Genomic DNA, 20,746 nt, shown 5'->3' with positions numbered 1-20,746 from the left:
CGAGAGCCCAGCCAGGCCAGCCCCGCTCTCCGTGGGCCGTGCTTCAGAGCAGCGAGAACGCCTCATTTATAAGGGCGGGACAGGAAGGGGCGGGATCATGTTTGCGGGGCCTACAGGGGCGGGCTTGAAGGGGGCGTGGTTAAAGTTGTAGAGGGGCGGGTTAAAGGGGCAGGGTTACAGGCGATAGGTGGGGCCGAAGGGGGCGTGGTTAGAGTTGTAGAGGGGCGAGGTTACAGGCGATAGGGTGGTACAGAAAGGGGCGTGGTTAGGGTTGTAGAGGGGCGGAGTTTCAGGTACTAGTATGGCACTAAAGGGGCGTGGTCAGGGCCGTAGAGGGGCGGGGTTACAGGAAATAGGGTGGGCAGAAGAGGCGTGGTTAGGGAATGGGTGGAGGGATTATAAGCAATAGGTGGGACCAAGGGGGCGTGGTTGGGGCTGGTCCGGGGCTGTAAAGGGATTGGTTGGCCGTACGGCCAGGTGTTGGGCGGCCCGGGCTGCGCTAGGTGGTGTCCGGGCGGGGTTAGGGGCGGCGGGGCCGGGAGGGTCGAGGGCGGTGCCGAGCCGGAGGCGGAGGAAGCCGGAAGCGCCCGCTGGACTCCGCGCGGTTCCTGGGGGCTGGCAGGGCGGGGGCGTCTGCCCGCGAGCGAAGCCGGCGATGGGCACCGCTCTCGTCTACCACGAGGACATGACGGCGGCCAGGCTACTCTGGGACGAGTGAGTGCGGGGGCGCGGGCGCGCGGGGGGCGCGCGGGGGCGCGGGGCGCGGGCACTCAGCTCTCCCCGCAGCCCCGAGTGTGAGATCGAGCGTCCGGAGCGCCTGACCACCACCCTGAAGTGCCTGCGGGAGCGGGGCCTGGAGCAGAGGTGCCTCCGCGTGGCCGCCAGGGAGGCCTCGGAGGCCGAGCTGGCCCTGGTGCACAGGTCAGCCCCCGCTGCCCCCAGCCCTCTCGCCTTCGCCCCGTAGCCCTTCCCGCAGCGGCCTAGAGGGTGGGGTAGGTGGGCGAGGTAGCCTGGAGGGGAGGCTCCCCGCGGCTCCCATGCCCCCCGCCCCCCTGCTGCCTCTGGTCACACTGCCTGCCCCCTGCAGCCCAGAGTACGTGGCCCTGATGCGGGGGACCCAGACCCTGGACACACGGGAGCTGCAGGCGCTGTCTGGACAGTATGACGCCGTCTACTTGCACCCGGTGCGTCTCCCCCAGCCCAGCCTCGCACAGGTCTGGGTAGGGCCTGAGCCAGGTGGTGGGTGGGCACTCAGCTACAGCCCTGCCCCACAGGCCACCTTCCACTGTGCCCGGCTGGCCGCGGGGGCCGCGCTGCAGCTGGTGGACGCTGTGCTGACCGGAGCCGTGCGCAACGGGCTGGCCCTGGTGAGGTGAGAGCGAGGCCCTGCCTGGGTGGCTTCCGCGGTGCGGCTGACCCTGATGGACCGCACAACCCACTGTTGCCCCCCATCCAGGCCTCCTGGGCACCACAGCCAGCAGGCAGCTGCCAACGGATTCTGTGTGTTCAACAACGTGGCCATAGCAGCCAGGCACGCCATGCAGAACCGAGGTGTGCGCAGGTGTGTGCCGGGTCTGAGGGGGCCAGGCAGGCCCTGGGAGGAGCGTGACCACACAGGAAGGGGCGGAGCCACCACGGATGGGGCGGAGCCACCACAGATGGGGCGGAGCCTGCCAGAGGGACCCGCCCCTGCCCACCCGCTGGGTTCTAGGCCCCTCACCTGTCCTGCTGCTGTCTGTCACAGGGTCCTTATTGTGGACTGGGATATTCACCATGGCCAGGGCATCCAGTATACCTTTGAAGATGACCCCAGGTGTGCTGGGGTGGGGACTCACCCTTCCCTGGTACCCTGTTTCCGGCCAGGGCTGGGGTGGAGGGTGCAGTCCCAGTCCCAGACCTGAGCCCTGGCTTCCGCCCCGGCTGCCCTCGGCAGCGTCCTGTACTTCTCCTGGCATCGCTACGAGTATGGGCACTTCTGGCCCCACCTGCGCGACTCGGATGCCGACGCTGTGGGGCGGGGCCCAGGCCTCGGCTTCACTGTCAACCTGCCGTGGAACCAGGTGCTGCCCCCCCGCCACCACCCCACACCCTGACCCACAGCGCTGGGCCCAGGAGAGGACCCCCGAGGCTGTGGGCAGGGCCCAACTCCCTCCCTGTGGCTGCAGGTGGGCCTGGGGAACGCTGACTACGTGGCCGCCTTCCTGCATGTGCTGCTCCCCCTGGCCTTTGAGGTGACCGGGGTGCTCCTGGGTGGGCTGCGTCGAGGAGGGTGGGAGGGCGGTAAGGAGCCCCGTGGTGAGGGAGGGGCTCCGGAAGGGCTTCTCCCACCCGCTCTCCTCTGCTTGGCAGTTCGACCCTGAGCTGGTTCTCATCTCAGCAGGATTTGACTCCGCCATCGGCGACCCCGAGGTGCGGCCTGGCCTGGCCGGGAAGGGCTGCTGGGGCCCGGGCAGCCACATGACCCCTGGCTTTCTTTTCAGGGGCAGATGTGTGCCACCCCTGAGTGCTTCGCGCACCTCACACAGCTGCTGCAGACGTTGGCAGGTGGCCGGGTCTGTGCGGTGCTGGAGGTGACTGTTTCTGACTGGCAGGAGGCGCAGCTTAGGGGCACTGCGGGGGGGGGGGGGCGCTGTCCTGCTGGGTGCCTGCCCCACAAACCCCCGCTGTCCCCCCACCCCTAGGGCGGCTACCACCTGGAGGCTCTGGCGCATTCAGTGTGCATGACGCTACAGGCACTGCTGGGGGACCCGGCGCCACCCTTGTCGGGGGCCATGGAGCCGCATCAGAGGTGTGAGGACGTGCGGGAGGGGAGGGCCGCAGGCTGGAAGCCCAGCCTGACCGCTCCGCTCGGCCTTGCCCACAGTGCTCTGGAGTCCATCCAGAGTGTGCGGGCCGCACAAGCCCCTCACTGGACCAGCGTGCAGGCCCCAGGCCAGTGCGGCTCAGCCAGGTTGGAGGACTCTGACTGTCCCCTGGACCCAGCCCCCCTGCTGGGCCCCAGCCCCGGCTCCCCTGTGCTGCCGGGGGACCCTGAAGTCAAGGCGACCCTGAGCTCTCTCCTGGACCAGCTCTGCCTCCACCCTCCGCCGCCTGTCCGTGTGGCGGTCGTCCTGGCCACGTCAGCCGCCACCCTGGACCTGCCTCCTGATGTTCTCCCGCAGGAAGGCTCAGCCACGCAGGAGGAGACACAGGCCTGGGCCAGGTGGGCACAGAGGGCTGTGGGTGGCACAGTGCTCGCACGAGCACCTGTATGAGGCCCTGGTGGTCTGTGCATCCCTCTGGTCTCCCCTGCAGGCCACATGCGGTCCTGGCCCAGGAGGAGGCCCTCAGCACACTGGGAAAGGTCCTGTACCTGCTGGACGGGGTCCTGGCTGCACAGGTGGGTCACCTCAGAGGGGCTGGTGGCCCGGGCAGGGCTGTGGAAGTCTATGGATGCGAGCATTGCCCGTGGCCAGGACCCTCTGCAGAGTGGCCTCTGGAGTGGGGCTCCCTGGCAGAGGGAAGGGGCTGATACAGGCTGCGTATTGTGAGCGGTGGTCATGGGTCCCACCCACTCTGCAGAGGCCCAGAGCCAGCACCTTGCATGAGAGCTCAGGGGGGAGTGAGCTGCCGTGTGAAGCCGGTCATCGCTGGGGATGGAGTCACTGACCCCTGGGGCAGGGGGCGGTCTAGTCACCCCCAGTGCTGTTCTCTCCACAGGTCAGCAGTGGTCTTGCAGCCATCCCGAGCCCTGTAGTGGCTGCCACCCTGGATGTCGCTCTCCGTCACAGTCTGGCCCGTGGAGCCCAGAGGTGAGCCACACCTGGCCAGCCTTCGAAGATGGGAGCCATGGGCTCAGGGCCTGCCCTGGCCACCATGGGGGGCTCTGGGGATGGACTCCAAGCTGTGGGGAGTGTCAGGTCTTGACTCTCCCTCCAGGCTACTCTGTGTGACTGGGGGACAGCTGGATTGGTCCCTGGACCTTGCTGATGACAGGTAGGAGCCTTGGGCATATCCAGTCCTGCCTGTGGGTTGGTCCTGGGTGGGTGTGGGAGGGGTCTTCTGCAGAGGAGCCCCTGGGGGGTCTTGCCAATGAACCTCCATCCCGCAGTGCCCACACCCTTGCCCTTCCATGCCTGGCTATGCGGGGGTGCTGGCTCACAGTCCCTCTCCTGTGCTTGTCCCGGAAGGAGGGCGCTGTGGCTGCACATCGGGGCCGAGGAGGCAGCCGCTCTGTCCATGTTTCGCATCGCCACGCCGCTGCCAGGGGTGAGTGGTGGCTTGTGGCGCCATCCTGGGACCAGGCAGGCCATTCCTGCCTTCCGGATGGCACTGTGGGTGTGGCTGCCCCCGTTAGGTTAGCGGGTGCCCCTCGGTGGGGTGGAGGTGATACTGTTGTCCTTCCTCAGACAACCGGTGGGTTCCTGAGCTGCCTCTTGGCCCTGGTGCTGCCACTGGCCTATAGTTTCCAGCCTGACCTGGTGCTGGTGGTGCTGGGCCCAGCTCACAGCCTGAAGGCCCCGCAAGCCGCTCTCCTTGCTGCGCTGCTGCGCGGGCCCGCGGGGGGCAGAGTCGTGGTCCTGGTGGAAGAGGTGAGCTGGGCGGGAAGCTGGGTGTGCATGCTGTGGGCTGGGAGGTGGGCAAGGCCGAGGCTCACTTCTTCTAACTCGGCCCTGGCCCAGGAGTCCACAGCCCAGCTGGCAGGGGTGCTGGCCCGGGTGCTGCGTGGGGACTCAGCCCCCAGCCTGGGACCCTTCTCAGCGGCCTCGCCAGAGGACATGCAGGCCCTGGTCTGCCTGAGACGGCAGCTGGAGCCACAGTGGAAGATACTGCAGGTGGCAGGTGAGACGGCAGACACGGCTCCGGCTGGACAGGCAGGGAAGGTCAGCGGGGGGTCCGGAAAGGGGAACTTCCCTGGGCGAGTCCCTAGCAGTGCCAGCCAGGTCCTGTGTCTCTTCCCAGCTCCTTCCAGAGTGCTGTGAGCAGGTGGCTTGAAATGGGCCCGGTGGGAGTCGCCACACCCCTTGGAGGCAGGAGCCTGTGGTGTGTCAGTCCCCAGCACACCGCTGCTGGGGCATGTCATGTCCTGGGACTCCCAGGCACTTCCCTGCAGGGAAGGCCGGCCTTGCTCCTTGCTCGCCATCAGTAAACTCTGCTACGCCAAAGCCCGACTCCGTGTCCTTTATTGGACCTGCTTCTGGTCTCAGTTTCCCCTTTCGCCCAGGGAAGCCGCGAAGCCAGTGGGGTCCGTCCCCTTTCTCAGCCGCCAATGGGGCTCCATCCTCCTGCCTCCCTCCCAGGACGCTCCCTTCCCAAGCCGCCAATTGGGCTCAGCCCTCCCTCCTGGGCTCCGCCCTCCCACCTCCCTCCTGCCCGGGATCCACCCCCTTTCTCAGCCGCCAATAGGGCCCCGCTCTCCCGCCTGGGCTCCGCCCTCCTGCCTCCCTCCCAGGACGCTCCCTTCCCAAGCCGCCAATTGGGCTCCGCCCTCCCGCCTGGGCTCCGCCCTCTTTCCAGTCGCCAGTGGGGCCCCGCCCTCCCGCCTCCCTCCCGGGATCAGCTCCCTTTCCCAGCCGCCGGTAGGGCCCCGCACACCCGCCTGGGCTCCTCCCACTCGCCTCCCTCCCGGGATCCGCCCCCTGCCCCAGCCGCCAATGGGGTTCCTCTCTCCCGGGCTCCGCCCCCAATCCCCTGCCCACCCGCCCCGCGGTGACGCTCTTCCGGCGCGCCCGGCGCGTGGCTGTGACGCGGCAGCCGCTGCGGCGGGCTCAGGCGGCCGCGGGCCTTTCGGACGCGGCGTCAGGCCGGGCAGCCCGCGGTGCCGGGGCGCGGGGGCGGGCGGCATGGCCAGCGTCCCGCAGCTGCTGGACGAGCTGTGCGAGGCCGTGGCGCGGGCCGGGGGCGCGCGGACGGGCGCGCGCGGCCTGCGGCGCGCGGCCTTCGAGGCGCTGCTGGCGCCGCTGCTGCGGGGCCCGGGCCGGGGCGCGCGCGCGGGCGGGCGGCCAGTGCCGGCGCGGAGCCGCGCGCTGCTGCTGTCGTTCGAGCTGCGCGTGGCGGGCCTGCGCCGCGAGGCCGAGCGCCTGGAGCAGCTGCTGGGCGCGCTGGAGGCGGCGCCCGCGCCGGCCGAGCGGGCCGCGGCGCTGGAGCTGCTGGTGCTGCTGGCGGGCAGCGGCCCCCCGCGCGCGCCCTGGCCGCGGCGCGACCCCCTGGCCGACGGCGGGCGGCCGGGCCGGGCGGCGCCACACGGCGGCTACGACTGCGACGGGCTGAGCGAGCGCGAACGGGACGTGCGCGCCGCGCTGGTCCGCGACGAACAGCGCGCCCGGGACTCGGCCCGCGCGTCGCTGCGCGCCCTGGACGCGGCCCCGGGCAGCGGCCTGGCCGTCTGCGGCCGCTTCTCCGGCGGCGACCGCTTCGAGCGGGACACGCGCGGCTCCCTGTTCGGAGCCCTGGTGCACAGCCGCACGTGGGACATGGACGTGCGGCTGGACCTGCCCCCGGTGCCCGACGGCGCCGACCTCTCGGGGCTGGCGATCAAGGTAGGGCGCCCGCCGCCCACGCCCCGCCGCGATGTCCTTGCGTGTCTCCCTCCGTTTGCGCGCCGGGCCGGTGCGGGGCACGGGAGCCACGTCCTGGCGTGCCCTCAGCAAGCCTTTGAACTGTCCCCCTGGCCGTGAGGGTGGGGCTGTGATGGGGAGGGGCTGCCCCTGTCCGTTACTCTGTCCCCTCCCAATGGGCATTTGGGGTCAGGGGCAGCTGGGGACCTGTGTTTCAAGAAGGCAGATTCCCACGGGGCCAGAGCTGTATAGTGTAGGGATATAGTACAGGAACGGGGTGCTTGCCTTGCCCATGGCTGTCTCCCAGTTCAATCCCCAGCACCACATAAGGTCCCTTGAGCAATGATGGGTGTGGCTTGTCACTGTCATCCCGTTGTTCAGGCTCTGTCATGCGGGCAGGGTACTCTCTGTAGCTTGCCGGGCTCTCCGAGAGAGACGGAGGAATCGAACCCGGGTCAGCCGCGTGCAAGGCAAATGCCCTACCCACTATGGTGTGGCCTAAAAACCAAAATAATAATAATAATAATAATAATAATCCCTCCCAAAACAAAAGTAGATTTCCAAGGGGGAATGTGAGTGGGAAGGTTTTGTGAAAAAGAGGCAGTGGCCCAATAGCTGTGGGGGACCGACATAATCGACTAGATGGTTTCTATGCATGGTGCGGTAGGTGACAGCTCGGTGCAACATGTTTTGCATCTGGTGTGACTTTTGGCGTGTGTTGGTTTCCAGTAATGGCCTTCTGGATTCAGAGCAGCTTAGGAGCTGTGTCGTGGTATTGGCTTGAGTGGCTGTCGGGCTGGGAGGAGTGGCGGAGGGATTTGCCCCTTTCCCGGGTCTGTAGTGGAGCCCCGCCCAGGGCAGCTCTCTGCTGTGCCCTCCAGGTTCCCCACTGCGTGGACCAGTCGGAAGATGAAGGCTTCCAGTCAGCCTCCAACCTGACCCCGGACTCCCAGTCGGAGCTGGGCCTGACCCCGGACCTGGACCTCTGGGACGCTGCGCTCACCTACAGGCCCAGCCGGCGCCGGTGCTGGGAGCAGATCAGCTGGTAGGTGGCCGCGGGCACCCCGTGCCGGAGAGGGACAGTAAAGCCCACCGTGGAACCCTGTGTCTCGTACCCAGAACCAGGTGCCAGCGCCCCCACGGCTTGCCGTGTCCAGCACCTGGCCAGCAGGCTGTCTCCTCCCACCCCAAGGCAGCCCCGATTCTGGGGGCGAGCAACCAAAAAGACCGCCGCTCAGCGCCATCTCTCAAAGACACAGTACCTCCTTTTGGTTTTTGCTATTGTGGTTCGTGGGCCACACCTGGCGGTGCTCAGGGCTGACTCCTGGCGCCGGCTGTGCTTGTGAGACCACAGGGGGTGCTGGGGGTGAACTTGGGTCAGCCACATGCATGGCTGACAAGAGCCCTTTGTAGTTCCAGCTGCCAGGCACTGTAGCAGCGACAGGGGTCTGACCAGCTCACCTTGGTTTCCAGGCCTGAGAGCAGCGGTGCTGAGGGGACCATGTGGTGCCGGGGATTGAGCCTGGGTCGTACCTGCACCGTCCTCGCTCCGTCTGCTGAGCTCTCTGGTCCTTCCTGTGCATTTTAGAATCTGGTTCTTTGATAATTTTCACTAGTGCTGATGTTTTTTTTTCAAGGGGATAACCAAAGCCTGACCCTGTGTCTTTTTGCTTTTGAGTGACGCGGGTTCCCAGTGGCCCTGTGCTGGGCATGAGCTCCTGGCCTGCCGGTTCCGTCCTGCAGATCTGGGAGGGCTTTTTCTCTGTCCTTCCTTCGTGCCCTCCCGTGCGGTGGGAGCGTGTGGGGTGCCCTTCTCTGCTCTGAGCTAGCTCAGCAGCGTCTAGCCACTCCACTCCTGCCTTCAGACCCCTTCCCAAGGTGGGTCTGGCCCCGTCCCACCCCGGCCTGGTGCCCCCATGCGCTCTCTCCCTGTGAGTGGGCACCGCAGGTCGGCCTCTTGCTGGTCTGGGTTCTTTGCCGGAGCAGATCAAGGCCCGCTGCACTGCAGCTTGGACAGAAGTGCTCCCCTTGTCCTTTCTGAGGTCACCGGAGTGCTGCTCAGGCCTACGGTGCCCTCAGCAGAGGGAGCTCCTGTGTGACCCCTGGCCCTTTGCACGTGTTTATGTATGGGTCATGTCATGTCCCAGGAGCACCTGGGCTGCTGTGGCTTGTGGTCACTGAGGTGAACTGGCTGTGGGTGATGTCCAGCCTAGGCTGTGGTGTGCCCCATGTGTGAGGGCATGCGGGGACAGTGGCCGCTGCTGCTTCCTCACGGGTGTGCCAGGTCGTCCTTGCAGCTTACGGCGGGCGCTGGCGGTCCCGCCTGCTCAGACTGCTTTTGTGCGCCTCTGTCTCCGCAGCCCCCCTGGTCACGGAGAGGAGCCCTACCTCACGGAGGCGGGGAGGGACGCCTTTGACCGCTTCCGCCGGCTCCACCACGACGAGCTCCGGGTGCTGGGGGGAGGCCTGCTGGACACGCTGCCACCTGTGCTGGTGAAGGAATGCGAGCTGGTGAAGGACGTGCTCAACGTCCTCCTCGGGGTGCTGTCGGCCACCTTCTCCCTCTGCCAGGTGAGCGGGCACCACGCTGGGGCCCTGCCTGTGCTCGTCCTGCCCAGGCGAGGGCGGCCAGCGCCGTGCTGTGCTGTGTGCGGGGTTCTGTGTGGTGTGTGTGGTGCTGTCGTCTGGTGCTGTGGTGTGTGGTGTGCCGCGCCTCTCATTTTGCGGCTGCACTTCTGCAGGCTCCACTGCTGCTTCAGAGGTGGAGCCAGCGTGTGCGGTGGGTGCAGCAGCAGGTGCCCCTCTGCTGTGCCTGCCCTGCAGGAGGCCTGGGGCCTCACTTGGCTCCCTGCCCGGACTGTGTGGCTGTGCCCCAGGAAAGGCCGCGGGAGACCCCGCTCTGGGGGTTCTCCTGGCCGTCTAGCTTGCTGGAGGCCTGCAGAGGCCAGCCCTTGCTGCCCAGTACCCTGAGTCCTGCCTCCTGCCTCCTCTCCTGACACAGTGTGTCCAGAGACTGCCCGGAACTGGCTCCGTGGGCCCCGAGCCTCTCTCTGATGAAATGTTGCTTTCCTTTTTAAAACATTTTTGGTCCACACCTGGTGGTGCTCAGGGCCTACAGCTCTGCATTCAGGGATCTCCCCTGGAGGGCTCTGGGCACCATGTGAGATGCCGGGGATCAAACCCGCGTCAGCCGTGTGTAAGGCACGTGCCCTCCCCACTGTGCTCTCTCGGGCCCCTGGATGACATGTATCTGGGGAACTTTGTGAATGACTGTGAGCAAAGCAGATGATTCCTGAGTGGGATGCCCCCGGAGCACTGCCAGGCCTGCTCTCCAGGCCCTGCCGTGGTCCTGCTGCAGACAGGCCCTCAGACCGTGGGACAGGTTCCTCTCAGCAGTGGCAGGGGCTGAGGTGTGGGGTTGAAGGACTCCAGTGGCTGGTGGTGTGGACGCCCCAGGTGTCTCCAGGAGCTTCCTGGGCCTCTGATGAGCTGGAGCTGTGCCCAGCAGCTGCCCAGGCACGAGGCCCGGATGGGCCTGCACCTTCTTCTGTTTCTCGGGAGTATCCGAGTGTGCGCGGTTCCTCTGACCTTGTGTCTCCTCTGGAGTGTCTGGTTTACTTCCAGGGATTTGTCCTTTCATCTGGTCTGCCTCCCTCCCTGCAGTGCTGGGTGCTTATGCCGGGCTCTGCTCAGGGTTCACTCCCGGCAGAGCTTCCGACGTCGTATGGGATGCCAGGGATTGAGGTTGGTCGGCTGTGTGTGAGGCAGGGGCCCTACCTGCTTTGCGATTGCGCCAGCCCCTGGTCTGTTCTGTGCCGCAGGGACGTGTGTGAGGCTGTAGGGGCAGCACGGTGCTGTCACGGGCACCAGCTGGTGTCCCCGCAGGTCCTCTGAGTCCTGTGCGGGTGTAGTGAGTGTTCACTCGTATTTGCTATCTTCCATCCTTACTGATTAGAAGTCACATGGAAAACAAATTGTGTTATTGTTGTTTCAGTAAAACAGCAACTTTTCTCTTCGTATATATTTTTCTTTGTTTTTATCTTGGGCCAAAACTGGTGGTGCTTCGGGCTTACTCTTGACTCTGTGCTCAGGGATCAGTCCTGATGGGGCTCGGGGACCCTATGAGTGTTGGGGATTGATTTGGGCTGGCCACGTGTGAGGCCTTAGCCACTGTATTTTCCCTGAGGCCCAGAGACAGATTCATACATGACTATTCTTACACATTTCCTTATATAGTTACTGTATGTTTCTGTGTCTTCTGGTTCTTGTTAGTAAAGTTACAGCAGGCTGTGTGATATAACATTATTTGAAGTGTGATATCTGTATATTTGGTGCGTTTTTATTATAATAGTAACAAAACCCAGGAATGAAGTCATATAAAATTACTAGGCTTCTGACTCCTAAAAGCCTTTTCTCGAGGGCGGCAGAGACCTCCCCAGGCTGGAGAGCGGGTAGGGGCCAGGCTTGGTTCCTGGCAACGAGGTGCGCTGGCCCCTAAACAAGTCATTTAAAAAAAAAATTGTGCCACACCCAGCGATACTCAGGTTCATTCCTGGCTCAGTGCTCAGGAATTACTCCTGGCAGCACTCAGGGAACCATATAGAGTGCCGGGGATAGAACCCGGGTCTGTCACAAGGCAGGTGCCCTCCCTGCTGTACTGTCACTCTGACCTGGTCTTCTAAATTTAGCCTCTGGTATTTGACAATCAAATCTCAAACACATCATCTAATAGTTTCCAGCACAAAACAAGACCCAGTTCACTAGTTTGATGGGTGTTTTAGTAGGTCTTTTTTTTTTTTTTTTTGCTTTTTGGGTCACACCCGGCGATGGTCAGGGGTCACTCCTGGCTCTGCACTCAGGAATTACTCCTGGTGGTGCTCAGGGGACCCTATGGGATGCTGGGGATCGAGCCCGGGTCGGCCGTGTGCAAGGCAAACGCCCTACCCACTGTGCTATCGCTCCAGCCCCTTAGTCCGTCTTGAGTCTTGGCAGAGATGCCTGGTAGCCGACATCGGGCAGCTCTCTTAAGGACACAGCTGTTCGCCGCAGTCTGCTTCTCACCACAGAAATCGGGCTTTCAGATGCCATACACTCTTCTGTCTTTGGGTCATTTATGCTCCTGTCATGGTATGTTATTTTTATTTTTATTTTTAAATTTCACTTTGGGGGCCACACCTGCTCGTGCTCAGGGCTTACTCCTGGCTCTGCACTCAGGGATCCCTCCCAGCGGTGGCTGGGGGACTATGTGGGATGCCAGGGACCGAACCCAGCTCAGCCGTTACAAGGGAAGCACCCCACCACTTGTAGCTCCAGCCCCAACTGCTTCCAAATTATTGTACCGTACATATGCAGTTCATTGTTTTAAAGGGTGACAGTTGAGTCAGATAGTGCAGGGATAGGCAGTGCCCTGGCACTGGCACACCTGGGTTCCAGTCCTGGCACCATATAGGTGTGATCCCTAGGCGTCGCCAGTTGCAGCCCGAAAACCAGGCAAAAAGGGTAAAAGCATGACTGGACAAGGAAAGTTACAAATAATACAGTCCTGAGTATGTAGGTGACTCTCCAGTCACCTACAAGTAGTACATTTCCCTTGTGCCTGTTTGGCACACGTTCTATCAAATGGAGTTAGGAGGCCTTCAAGACTGCGAGAACAGAGTGATAGTCCAGTGGGCGGGGTGCTTGTGTTCAGTCCCTGGAGCCCCATAGGGTCCCAAAGACCCGCCAGGAGTGAGCTCTGAGTGCAGAGCTAGGGGGAAGCCCTGACCAAGAACATCAACAAAGTATTGGAATTCAGGAGTTACCAGTAAACGCATTACCCAACCTTGACCCCAGCTGAGAAGAGAGAAATGAAAATGTTAGTGAATTCAGTGATTCATAGAGGAACAATATCCAGATTATAGGCCTCCCTGATGAGGAAATGGGAGGAAGTAGAGCACTACTGGTCAAAGAAATTGTGGCTGAGAATTCCCCCCTGACTTGAGGGTTAGGTTACATCATTAACTCAGCAGCAGGAAGCTCAGTGTTTCAAGATTAAATAGTAAAACTCCAAGACACAGTAATTGAAATAACAGAAGATGGAATTTCCATACAAGGACTCCGCATGAGAAAACAGATCTAGTAAATGAAACTGTAGCACAGAGGACAATGAACAGAGCAGATGAATACACAGGAAGACTACTCTGTCATTCAGATTCAAGAGAATTGCACAGAACTTCATGGACTGAAGAAGTTCATGGTCGTTAAACCAACTTTGCAAGAAGCACAAAGTACTCTTTAAAAGGCAAGACGAGCTTCACAAGCAATTTTTTTTTTCTTTTTGGGTCACGTAGCCCTAGTGATGCTCAGGGGTTACTCCTGGCTCTGCACTCAGGATTACTCCTGGCGGTGCTCGGGGGATCATATGGGAAGCTGGGAATTGAACCCAGGTATACACGTGCAAGGCAAGCACCCTTCCCACTGTGCTATCGCTCCAGCCCCCACAAGCAATTTCTGCAAAACTGGCAACACGCTCCTTCATTCTAGTAGTCTTGCTTATTGTCATTGGGTGGAACTCACAGCTCAGAAGGTACTGAGTGGCAGAAGGCTTCAGAAAACCAAAGCCAACTTCTGCTGCTTACAGGAGACAAACAGGCTTGGTAACCCCCTCCTCCCCCCGAAAAAAAAAAAAAAAGACCCACAGACCCACAAGCCTATCAAACCTGATGCAGAATTCTATCAAATCAGTGAGCCGAGCTGGGGAGATAGTGCAGGACACACGCTGTCTTGGCATGTGGCTGACCTCGTTTCACCACCAGCACCACGTATGGTTTCCTGAGCACCACTGGGGTTGGCGCCCATGTGATATGTTAGTAAATCTGACTCAGTGATATTTGAAGAGGGTCGTACATCATAATCAAATGAACTCATACAGCATGAGCAGGTGAGGTTTTCACCACTGTACCATCTCTTCAGCCCTCGAGTTGTGTTTATATAGAATGAGTTTACTAAAATTTGGTTTTGGGCCACACCTGGTGGACTTGGGTCCATTTTGGTGATGCTCAGGGGATATGCTCTAGCTCCTTGCATTCTTGACTGCAAAGAGATTGTTTTGCAGATATATGTGCTAGGTATATATATATATATATATATATTTTTTTTTTTCCCCCTTTTCTGTTTTTGGCTTGTGCTCAGGTCTTGGACCATATGGGTTGCTGGGGGCTAAAACCTGGGTTGGCTTCATGCAAGGAAAACGTCCTGTCTGCTTTGGCCCCGCTTACAGATTATTTTTGAAGGGATTGTTTTTTGGTGGAGGGCCCGGGGTGGGGGGGGACCCACACATGGTGGTGCTTAAGGATCACTTCGGGAGGGGATCGAGGGACCACAGGTGGCGAGGGAATCAGTCCAGCTCAGTTGTGTGCCGGGCAAGCGCCCTGCTCACTGTATGTTGCTCAGGGCCTCCAGGGAGTATTTCGCCCTTATTCCGGGGTTGGGACAGTCCAGGCTGTCTCAGCTTGGGCCGCCTGCTGTGGGGATGTTATGGGCGGTGCCGTGGCCGGGGGCTGGCTCACTGTGCCCTCCCTCTTCAGCTGACGCAGGCCTTCGTGGTGACGCGGGGCACCCATGTCTCAGGAGCCTCCCCTGAGAGCGTCAGCAGCCTCTTGTCGGAGGTGGCTGCCTGCGGGACCCACTACATGCGTCTCAGCCACTTCTCCGTGCAGCCCACACAGGGCACCTGCTGCCGGGGCCTCGTCTTCCAGGTACAGCCCTGGGCCCCCCCACGCTGGGCTCCTACCCGAGTGCTCTGGCCCACGGGGTCTCCTGTCCCTCAGAGGGAGTCCTAGGGGCGAGTGTGGGGACCAGGGCAGGGGGCGGGGCAGGAGCAGCGTGGCTGGGCCCCAGGGCCAGCCCATTAACGGGTTTCTCTGGCTTGACTGGTCAGGCAGTGGGCAGTCGGGAGGGACAGCGCAGCGTACAGGAGGGTGGACAGAATCTTAGGAGGCAGGAAGGCCTGTCGTTGGTCGAGGGAAGCCGGACAGCAGTCTGGGCATCGGCTGGCAGCTTCCAGAATGTTCCGTGCAGGCCAGTCTGTAGAGGTGTGAGCTGGGTGGGGCCATGCTGCCTGGTGCCCAGGATGGCCAGAGAGTACTTCCGCCCAGATTGGGGCTGGAACCTGGCCACCCGGATGGGCTGAGCTTGCCCCACTGCCCTGCTCCCTGCCCACAGGCCTTCACCAGTGGCCTGCGGAGGTACCTGCAGTATTACCGGGCCTGCGTGCTGGCCACCCCGCCCACCCTGAGCCTCCTTACCATTGGCTTCCTCTTCAAGAAGCTTGGCCGGCAGCTCAGGTGCGTGCCCGAGGACAGTGGGACCCCCGATTCTGCTGTGGCTTGCGGGGGAGGAGGGGGTACAGGAGGGCCTGCCCGCTGAGTGTGCTCTGCCCGCTGTGTGCCCAGGTACCTGGCCGAGCTCTGCGGGGTCGGCACCGTGTCCCCGGGTGCTGGTGGAGGCGAGCCCAGGGTCCCGTTCCCCACCGTGAGTTTTGGAGTGCGGGTTCCAGCTGAGGGGCACTGCAGAGCCTGGAGTGGGGCGTCCCCCAGTCGGTGCTGCTGCCCTGAAGCCCACCCTGTCCCCAGGGTGTGAAGCTGCTGTCCTACCTGTACCAGGAGGCCCTGGACAACTGCAGCAACGAGCACTACCCCGTGCTGCTGTCCCTGCTGAAGGCCAGCTGCGAGCCCTACACGAGGTGTGTGGCGGGGCCGGCGGGGGGGCCTGTGGGCGGCCCAGGCAGGCCCCTGACCGCCACCGCACCTCCCCAGGTTCATCCACGACTGGGTATACAGTGGGGTCTTCCGGGACACGTACGGCGAGTTCATGATCCAGGTGAACCACGACTACTTGGGCTTCCGAGGTAGGTGCCGGGGTGGGGGTGGGGGTCGGGGTCGGGGGGCTGCGCCGCCTGGAGGGACGGGGTCAGTCCACCGTCCTGTCCCGCGCAGACAAGTCTTACTGGACCCACGGCTACGTGCTCATCTCCAAGGAGGTGGAGGACTGCGTCCCTGTGTTCCTGAGGGACATCGCCCAGGACGTGTACGTGTGCGGGAAGACCATCAACCTGCTCAAGCTCTGCTGCCCGCGGGTACGCGGCCAGCCCAGCCCCCGAGGGTGGGGCGGGGCCCGGCGAGGCCCGCGGTGCTGAGCTGCCCTCCCCCCACCCCGCAGCACTACCTGTGCTGGTCGGAGGTGCCCGTGCCGCGGATCTCGGTGCTGTTCTCGCTGGAGGAGCTGAGGGAGCTGCAGAAGGCCTGCGCCCTCTACGTGGGCCGCATGGAGCGCGTGGCGCGCCACAGCTCCGTCAGCAAGGAGCAGCAGGTGCGCAGGCCCTGGCCCGTGGGGGCGGCCCTGGGGTCGTGGGAGCGAGGGGACGGCTGAAGGTGCGTCTGGTAGGGCCCCGGGATGGGGTTACTTGGTGACCGAGTCTCTTTCAGGAGTTGAGGATGGAAATTGCAAAACAAGAGCTGGTCGTCCACGCGTGGGAAGCAGCGTCCAGGGTGCTGCGTGAGCTCAGTGGTGAGAGCCGGGCCCCTCCCTTGCTGGGGGCCGCCCCTGGGTGCTCCTCACCCGCCGCCCTCCGTCCTCCTGCAGATCGGCAGATGTCCGAGCGCATGGCCTTGGACGCCCGCAAGCGGGAACAGTTTCAGAAGCTGAAGGAGCAGTTTGTGAAGGACCAAGAGGTGGGGGTCCTGGGAGGGGACCCCCGGGGCAGGGGGTCCCGGGAGATGGGAGTCCTGGGGTGGTTGGGGGCAGGGGGGGCCCAGGCAAGCAGGTGGGGTCTGTGCTGTGCAGCGGCGTCGGGCGGCCCGGCAGGAGGAGCTGGACGACGACTTCAGCTACGCCCGAGAGCTCCGGGACCGGGAGAAGCGTCTGCGGGCCCTGGAGGAGCAGCTGGAGCGGACGGCCCGGTGAGCGCCCGAGTTGGGCAGGTCCTTGGGTGTCGCGGTGGGCGGGCAGCCGCTGCAGCGGGTCCTCCTCTCCGTGCTCGGCGCCACGCCCCAGAAGAGGCCTCTCGGGTCAGGCTTCACGGGGGCTCCCTGGAATCCCCCCCGAACCTGCCCTGAGCCCGTGTGGTCCAGGCAGGCGCTGGTGGAGCACTACAGCAGGCTGTCGGGGGAGGCTGCCCGCCGGGAGCAGAGGGCCCTGTGGCGCGTCCAGAGGCACCGGCTGGCCAGCGCTCGGCTGCGGTTCCTTTCCGAAGACCAGAAGCACTTGCAGGTCTCGCCAGGGTGGCCGCTGGCGTTGGGGGTGTCTCACCCCCAGAAATTGCCCAGCTGGGAAGGGGGATGGGGCTCCTGGGGTTGTGGTGGCTGATGGTGGGTCGTGCGGCTGGGCTCCTCCTGGAGTCGGGGACCCAGGCCGGGGGCTGTGCATCCTGGCCCCTGCTTTGCCCCTTGCCTGGCATAGCCGTGTTATCACGTGGCAGCTTTACACCGCAGGGGATGCTGAAGGATATGGCAGAAGGGAAGGAGCCCCCCGCGCCGACACCCCTCCGTGCAGAGCCCCAGGTGAGAGCAGGGAGCCCTGCAGGCAGCTGGGGGTCCCCACAGCCCCGACGGCTCTCGGATGAGCGTCTCCTTTGCTGCAGGCCTCCTCTCCAGAAGGCAGCCCCGGCCCGGAGCAGGCAGCGCAGCGCCTTGCGGCGGCCTCGGACAGCCCCAGCAGGCCCCTCCCAGCGGCCCTCGAGTCGGCCCCAGGAGAGACCTGCAGCCCAGAGCCCAGGGTGGTGCTGGGGCCGTTCTCTGAGGGCCTCAGCATCGGCGACTTCTTGCCCCCGCCTGGGCGCCCCGAGCAGCCGCCCTGCGCCGCGAAGACCCCCGTTCTCGAGGAGGCACTGCAGACTATCGGCTCAGACCTGCCCCTCTCCCCTGCGGGGCCGCCAGACTACGACTTCAGAACCATCCTGAGGCCCGCCTTGGCCACCCTGGCTCCCCCGGGGCCCCTCCAGACTGCAGGGGCGAGTGGAGGCCTTCCGGGGGAGCAGAGTGGGCCTGGCCCCGAGGGGCAGGTCGCGGAGTGGGACCTACAGCAGAGCCAGGCCGTGGAGCAGCCCCCGGGACTCATGCTGGAGGGTGGGGACGGCAAGCAGGGTGAGGCTGCTGGGAGCGCTGCCCCCCGGCCCCGCTGGAACGTGCACGGGCACGTGTCCGATGCCAGCATCAAAGTTGGGGAGCACGTGTGGGACGTGGCCCCCTCCCGGCCCCGCTGGAACGTGCACGGGCACGTGTCTGATGCCAGCATCAAAGTTGGGGAGCACGTGTGGGATGTGGCCCCCTCCCGGCCCCGCTGGAACATGCACGGGCACGTGTCCGATGCCAGCATCAAAGTCGGGGAGCACGTGTGGGACGTGGCCCCCTCCCGGCCCCGCTGGAACGTGCACGGGCACGTGTCTCAGTCCCAAGTAAGCCTTGGGGTGCTCTCCCAGGAAGTCCAGCCCAAGAGGCCAGTACCACAGGGGAGCCCGTGTGAGGGGGAGTCCCACGGCCTGGGACCTCTGAGCCCTGTCCTGGGAGCACCGATCCCTGGCCCAGGAGCACAGCACCCTGACCCGGGAGCACCAAGCTCTGACCTGGGAGCACCAATCTCTGACCTGGGAGCACAGCACCCTGACCCAGGAGCATCGAGCTGTGACCTGGGAGCATCAGTCTCTGACTTGGGAGCACAGCCCCCTGACCCAGGAGCTCCAAGCTCTGACCTGGGAGCACCGATCTCTGGCCCAGGAGCACAGCACCCTGACCCAGGAGCGCCAAGCTCTGATCTGGGAGCACCAATCGCTGACACAGGGGAACTGATCTCTGACTTGGGAGCACAGCACTCTGACCTGGGAGCACCAGTCTCTGACTTGGGAGCACAGCACTCTGACCCGGGAGCACCAGTCTCTGACTTGGGAGCACCAGCCTCTGACTTGGGAGCATGGCACCCTGACCCGGGAGCACAGGCACCTGCAGACAGTCCCTGGGTGCAGGCTGCTGGCTCAGACATGGGCTGCAGGGAAGAGGCGGGCCCAGAGGCCCAGCCGGGTGCCCTGGGAGACAGTGTCCCCCAGGATGCTGGTCAGTAGCCCGGAGCTGTCCTGGCCGTGTGGGCCCAGGGGGAGGGCTGGGGAAGTTGTGGACTGCTGTCCTGACAGCCCCCTCTCTGTGCCCCAGGGAAGACCAGGGACACCGAGGACCCTGCTCCAGGAAGGCCTCCCAGCTCTCAGGTGAGGGGGGAGGCAGGACGGACACCCTGGGAGCCCCACGGGGGGAGGGGCAGCAGGGCGGGCGCCTGAGACTGGGCTCTCCTAGGGAGGAGCAGCTGCCCAGAGCAGCCCCAGCCTTGGGTCCCAGCGGCAGCAGGACCTGGAGGAGGAGGAAGCTGAGGCCCTTCGCAGGGAGCAGGCCTACCTCGAGCGCCTGGCGGGGCAGTACCGCCTGGAGCAGTACCCGGACAGCTTCACCGCCATGTGTGAGTGACCCGTGGGGGGGACGGGAGCCGCTGGGTGGCCCCCGTGCCCATGGCCTGTCCCCTGCAGCTGAGCCGCCGGTGGCTCGCCTCCTGCACCATGGCCTCCCACGAGCCTGTGCCGCCGGGGACAGCTCCCAGGAGCAGCCTGCCGCCGAGCCCGCAGTGCAGCTGGGCGAGCTGCTGCCACTGCCCGTGCTCATGAAGCACTCGCTGACCGCGCCGCTGGCCGCCCAGTGAGTGCCCTGGCCACCCCGCCCCCTGGCCGCCCCGCCCCCTGGGCGCCCAGTGAGTCTCCGCCCCCGCCCCGCGCGGCCCCGCCCTGCCCGCTGGCCCTGTCCCCCCAGCATCTCCCTGGTGAACAAGGCCGTCGTGGACTACTTCTTCGTGGAGCTCCACCTGGAGGCGCACCTGGCGGCGCTGCGGCACTTCCTGCTGATGGAGGACGGGGAGTTCGCCCAGTCCCTCAGCGACCTGCTCTTCGAGAAGGCGAGCACTGGGCGGCTGGGCCGGGGGCCGGGGGGCCCAGCGGGCCCAGCGGGCCCGGCTGACGCAGAGCCGCCTCTCCCCCAGCTCGGGGCAGGCCAGACGCCCGGGGAGCTGCTCACCCCGCTGGTGCTCAACTCGCTGCTGAGCAAGGCGCTGCAGTTCAGCCTGCACGGCCACGGCCCGCTGGCCCACAACCTCTCCTTCGCCCTCAAGTTCCTGCCCGAAGCCTTCGCCCCCAACGCGCCCGACGTGCTGAGCTGCCTGGAGCTCAGGTACAAGGTCAGCAGGGCTCCCGGGCAGTGCGCGAGGGTGCGCGCGGCCCGCGGGCGGCTGACGGCCGGCTCCTGCAGGTGGACTGGCCCCTCAACCTCGTGGTGACCGAGAGCTGCCTGGGCAGGTACAGCGGCATCTTCTCCTTCCTGCTGCAGCTGAAGCTCATGATGTGGACCCTCAAGGACGTCTGCTTCCACCTCAAGCGCACAGGTGCGGCTGCGCGGGAGGCTGTGCGTGCGCGCCCCCCACCCCTGCCACGCTCACCCTCGCCCACCCGCCCGCAGCGCTGCTGAGCCACGTGGCCAGCTCGGTGCAGTTCCGCCAGCTGCAGCTCTTCAAGCACGAGATGCAGCACTTCGTCAAGGTCATCCAGGGCTACATCGCCAACCAGATCCTGCACGTCACCTGGTGCGAGTTCCAGGCGCGGCTGGCCACCGTGCGCGACCTGGAGGAGGTGCAGCGCGCACACGCCGAGTACCTGCACAAGGCCGTGTTCAGGTGAGTGCCGCCCCCTCCGCGCCGGCCTGCCTCGGTGCAGCCTTCCTGCCCTTACTGCCGCCTCCCGCAGGGGCCTGCTCACGGAGAAGGCGGCGCCCGTCATGAACATCATCCACAGCCTCTTCAGCCTGGTCCTCAAGTTCCGCAGCCAGCTCATCTCGCAGCCCTGGGGCCCGGGGCCTGAGCACCCCAACTTCGCACTCCTGCAGCAGTCCTACAACACCTTCAAGTACTACTCTCACTTCCTCTTCAAAGGTGAGCCCGGCGGGGGTCGCGGGGGCAGGGCTGGGGGCCGAGCAGTCTCTGACCCGTGCCCCCCGCAGTGGTGACGAAGCTGGTGAACCGGGGGTACCAGCCCCACCTGGAGGACTTCCTGCTGCGGATCAACTTCAACAACTACTACCAGGACGCGCGCACCGGCCAATAAAGCTGTGGCCCCTGCTCTGTCTGCCTGTTGCTGGAGGGACACACGGACA

The 20,746-nt window shown here is 64.4% G+C and overlaps 2 protein-coding genes across 10 annotated transcripts; both read left to right on the top strand.

Moving 5' to 3' along the window:
- Window positions 1-447: 447 nt before the first annotated feature.
- LOC101545061 (polyamine deacetylase HDAC10) lies at window positions 448-18,949 on the top strand. 9 transcript variants are annotated; one of them, XM_055141256.1, is made up of 19 exons: window positions 453-714; window positions 787-921; window positions 1,088-1,184; window positions 1,275-1,372; window positions 1,457-1,561; window positions 1,745-1,813; window positions 1,934-2,060; window positions 2,166-2,231; window positions 2,350-2,409; window positions 2,481-2,570; window positions 2,682-2,788; window positions 2,864-3,202; window positions 3,295-3,379; window positions 3,700-3,791; window positions 3,919-3,975; window positions 4,170-4,248; window positions 4,389-4,571; window positions 4,662-4,821; window positions 7,418-7,575. In XM_055141256.1, exons 1-19 carry the CDS (start codon window positions 656-658, stop codon window positions 7,447-7,449), a joined length of 2,040 nt encoding a protein of 679 aa, XP_054997231.1. In that variant the 5' UTR covers window positions 453-655; the 3' UTR covers window positions 7,450-7,575. The 9 variants fall into 9 exon arrangements, with proteins under 9 accessions (XP_054997232.1, XP_054997228.1, XP_054997227.1 ...); XM_055141253.1 differs by having other exon boundaries at window positions 450-714; window positions 1,457-1,813; window positions 2,487-2,570; XM_055141252.1 differs by having other exon boundaries at window positions 451-714; window positions 1,457-1,813.
- Window positions 18,950-19,009: 60 nt separating this feature from the next.
- Window positions 19,010-20,731, top strand: LOC129405912 (gamma-tubulin complex component 6-like). Its single transcript, XM_055143633.1, has 8 exons — window positions 19,010-19,013; window positions 19,086-19,246; window positions 19,358-19,499; window positions 19,584-19,771; window positions 19,850-19,982; window positions 20,057-20,270; window positions 20,341-20,525; window positions 20,594-20,731. Exons 1-8 carry the CDS (start codon window positions 19,010-19,012, stop codon window positions 20,695-20,697), a joined length of 1,131 nt encoding a protein of 376 aa, XP_054999608.1. The 3' UTR covers window positions 20,698-20,731.
- The last annotated feature ends 15 nt before the right edge of the window (window positions 20,732-20,746 follow it).

Source organism: Sorex araneus, chromosome 6 (assembly GCF_027595985.1).
Source record: "Sorex araneus isolate mSorAra2 chromosome 6, mSorAra2.pri, whole genome shotgun sequence".
Lineage (NCBI taxonomy): Eukaryota > Metazoa > Chordata > Mammalia > Eulipotyphla > Soricidae > Sorex > Sorex araneus.
The sequence above is the reverse complement of the archived record's forward strand: the minus strand, read 5'-3'. Positions and strand labels throughout refer to the sequence as shown.

Bases quoted from the DNA above. Each gene is read 5' to 3' on its own strand.
- LOC101545061 (XM_055141250.1), top strand. From the start codon at position 5,823: ATGGCCAGCGTCCCGCAGCTGCTGGACGAGCTGTGCGAGGCCGTGGCG. The intron at 15,885-16,000 runs GTGCGCAGGCCC...AGTCTCTTTCAG, and splicing joins CCGTCAGCAAGGAGCAGCAG to GAGTTGAGGATGGAAATTGC. The intron at 17,075-17,154 runs GTGAGAGCAGGG...CCTTTGCTGCAG, and splicing joins CCCTCCGTGCAGAGCCCCAG to GCCTCCTCTCCAGAAGGCAG.
- LOC129405912 (XM_055143633.1), top strand. The intron at 19,247-19,357 runs GTGAGTGCCCTG...CTGTCCCCCCAG, and splicing joins ACCGCGCCGCTGGCCGCCCA to CATCTCCCTGGTGAACAAGG. The intron at 20,271-20,340 runs GTGAGTGCCGCC...CGCCTCCCGCAG, and splicing joins CTGCACAAGGCCGTGTTCAG to GGGCCTGCTCACGGAGAAGG.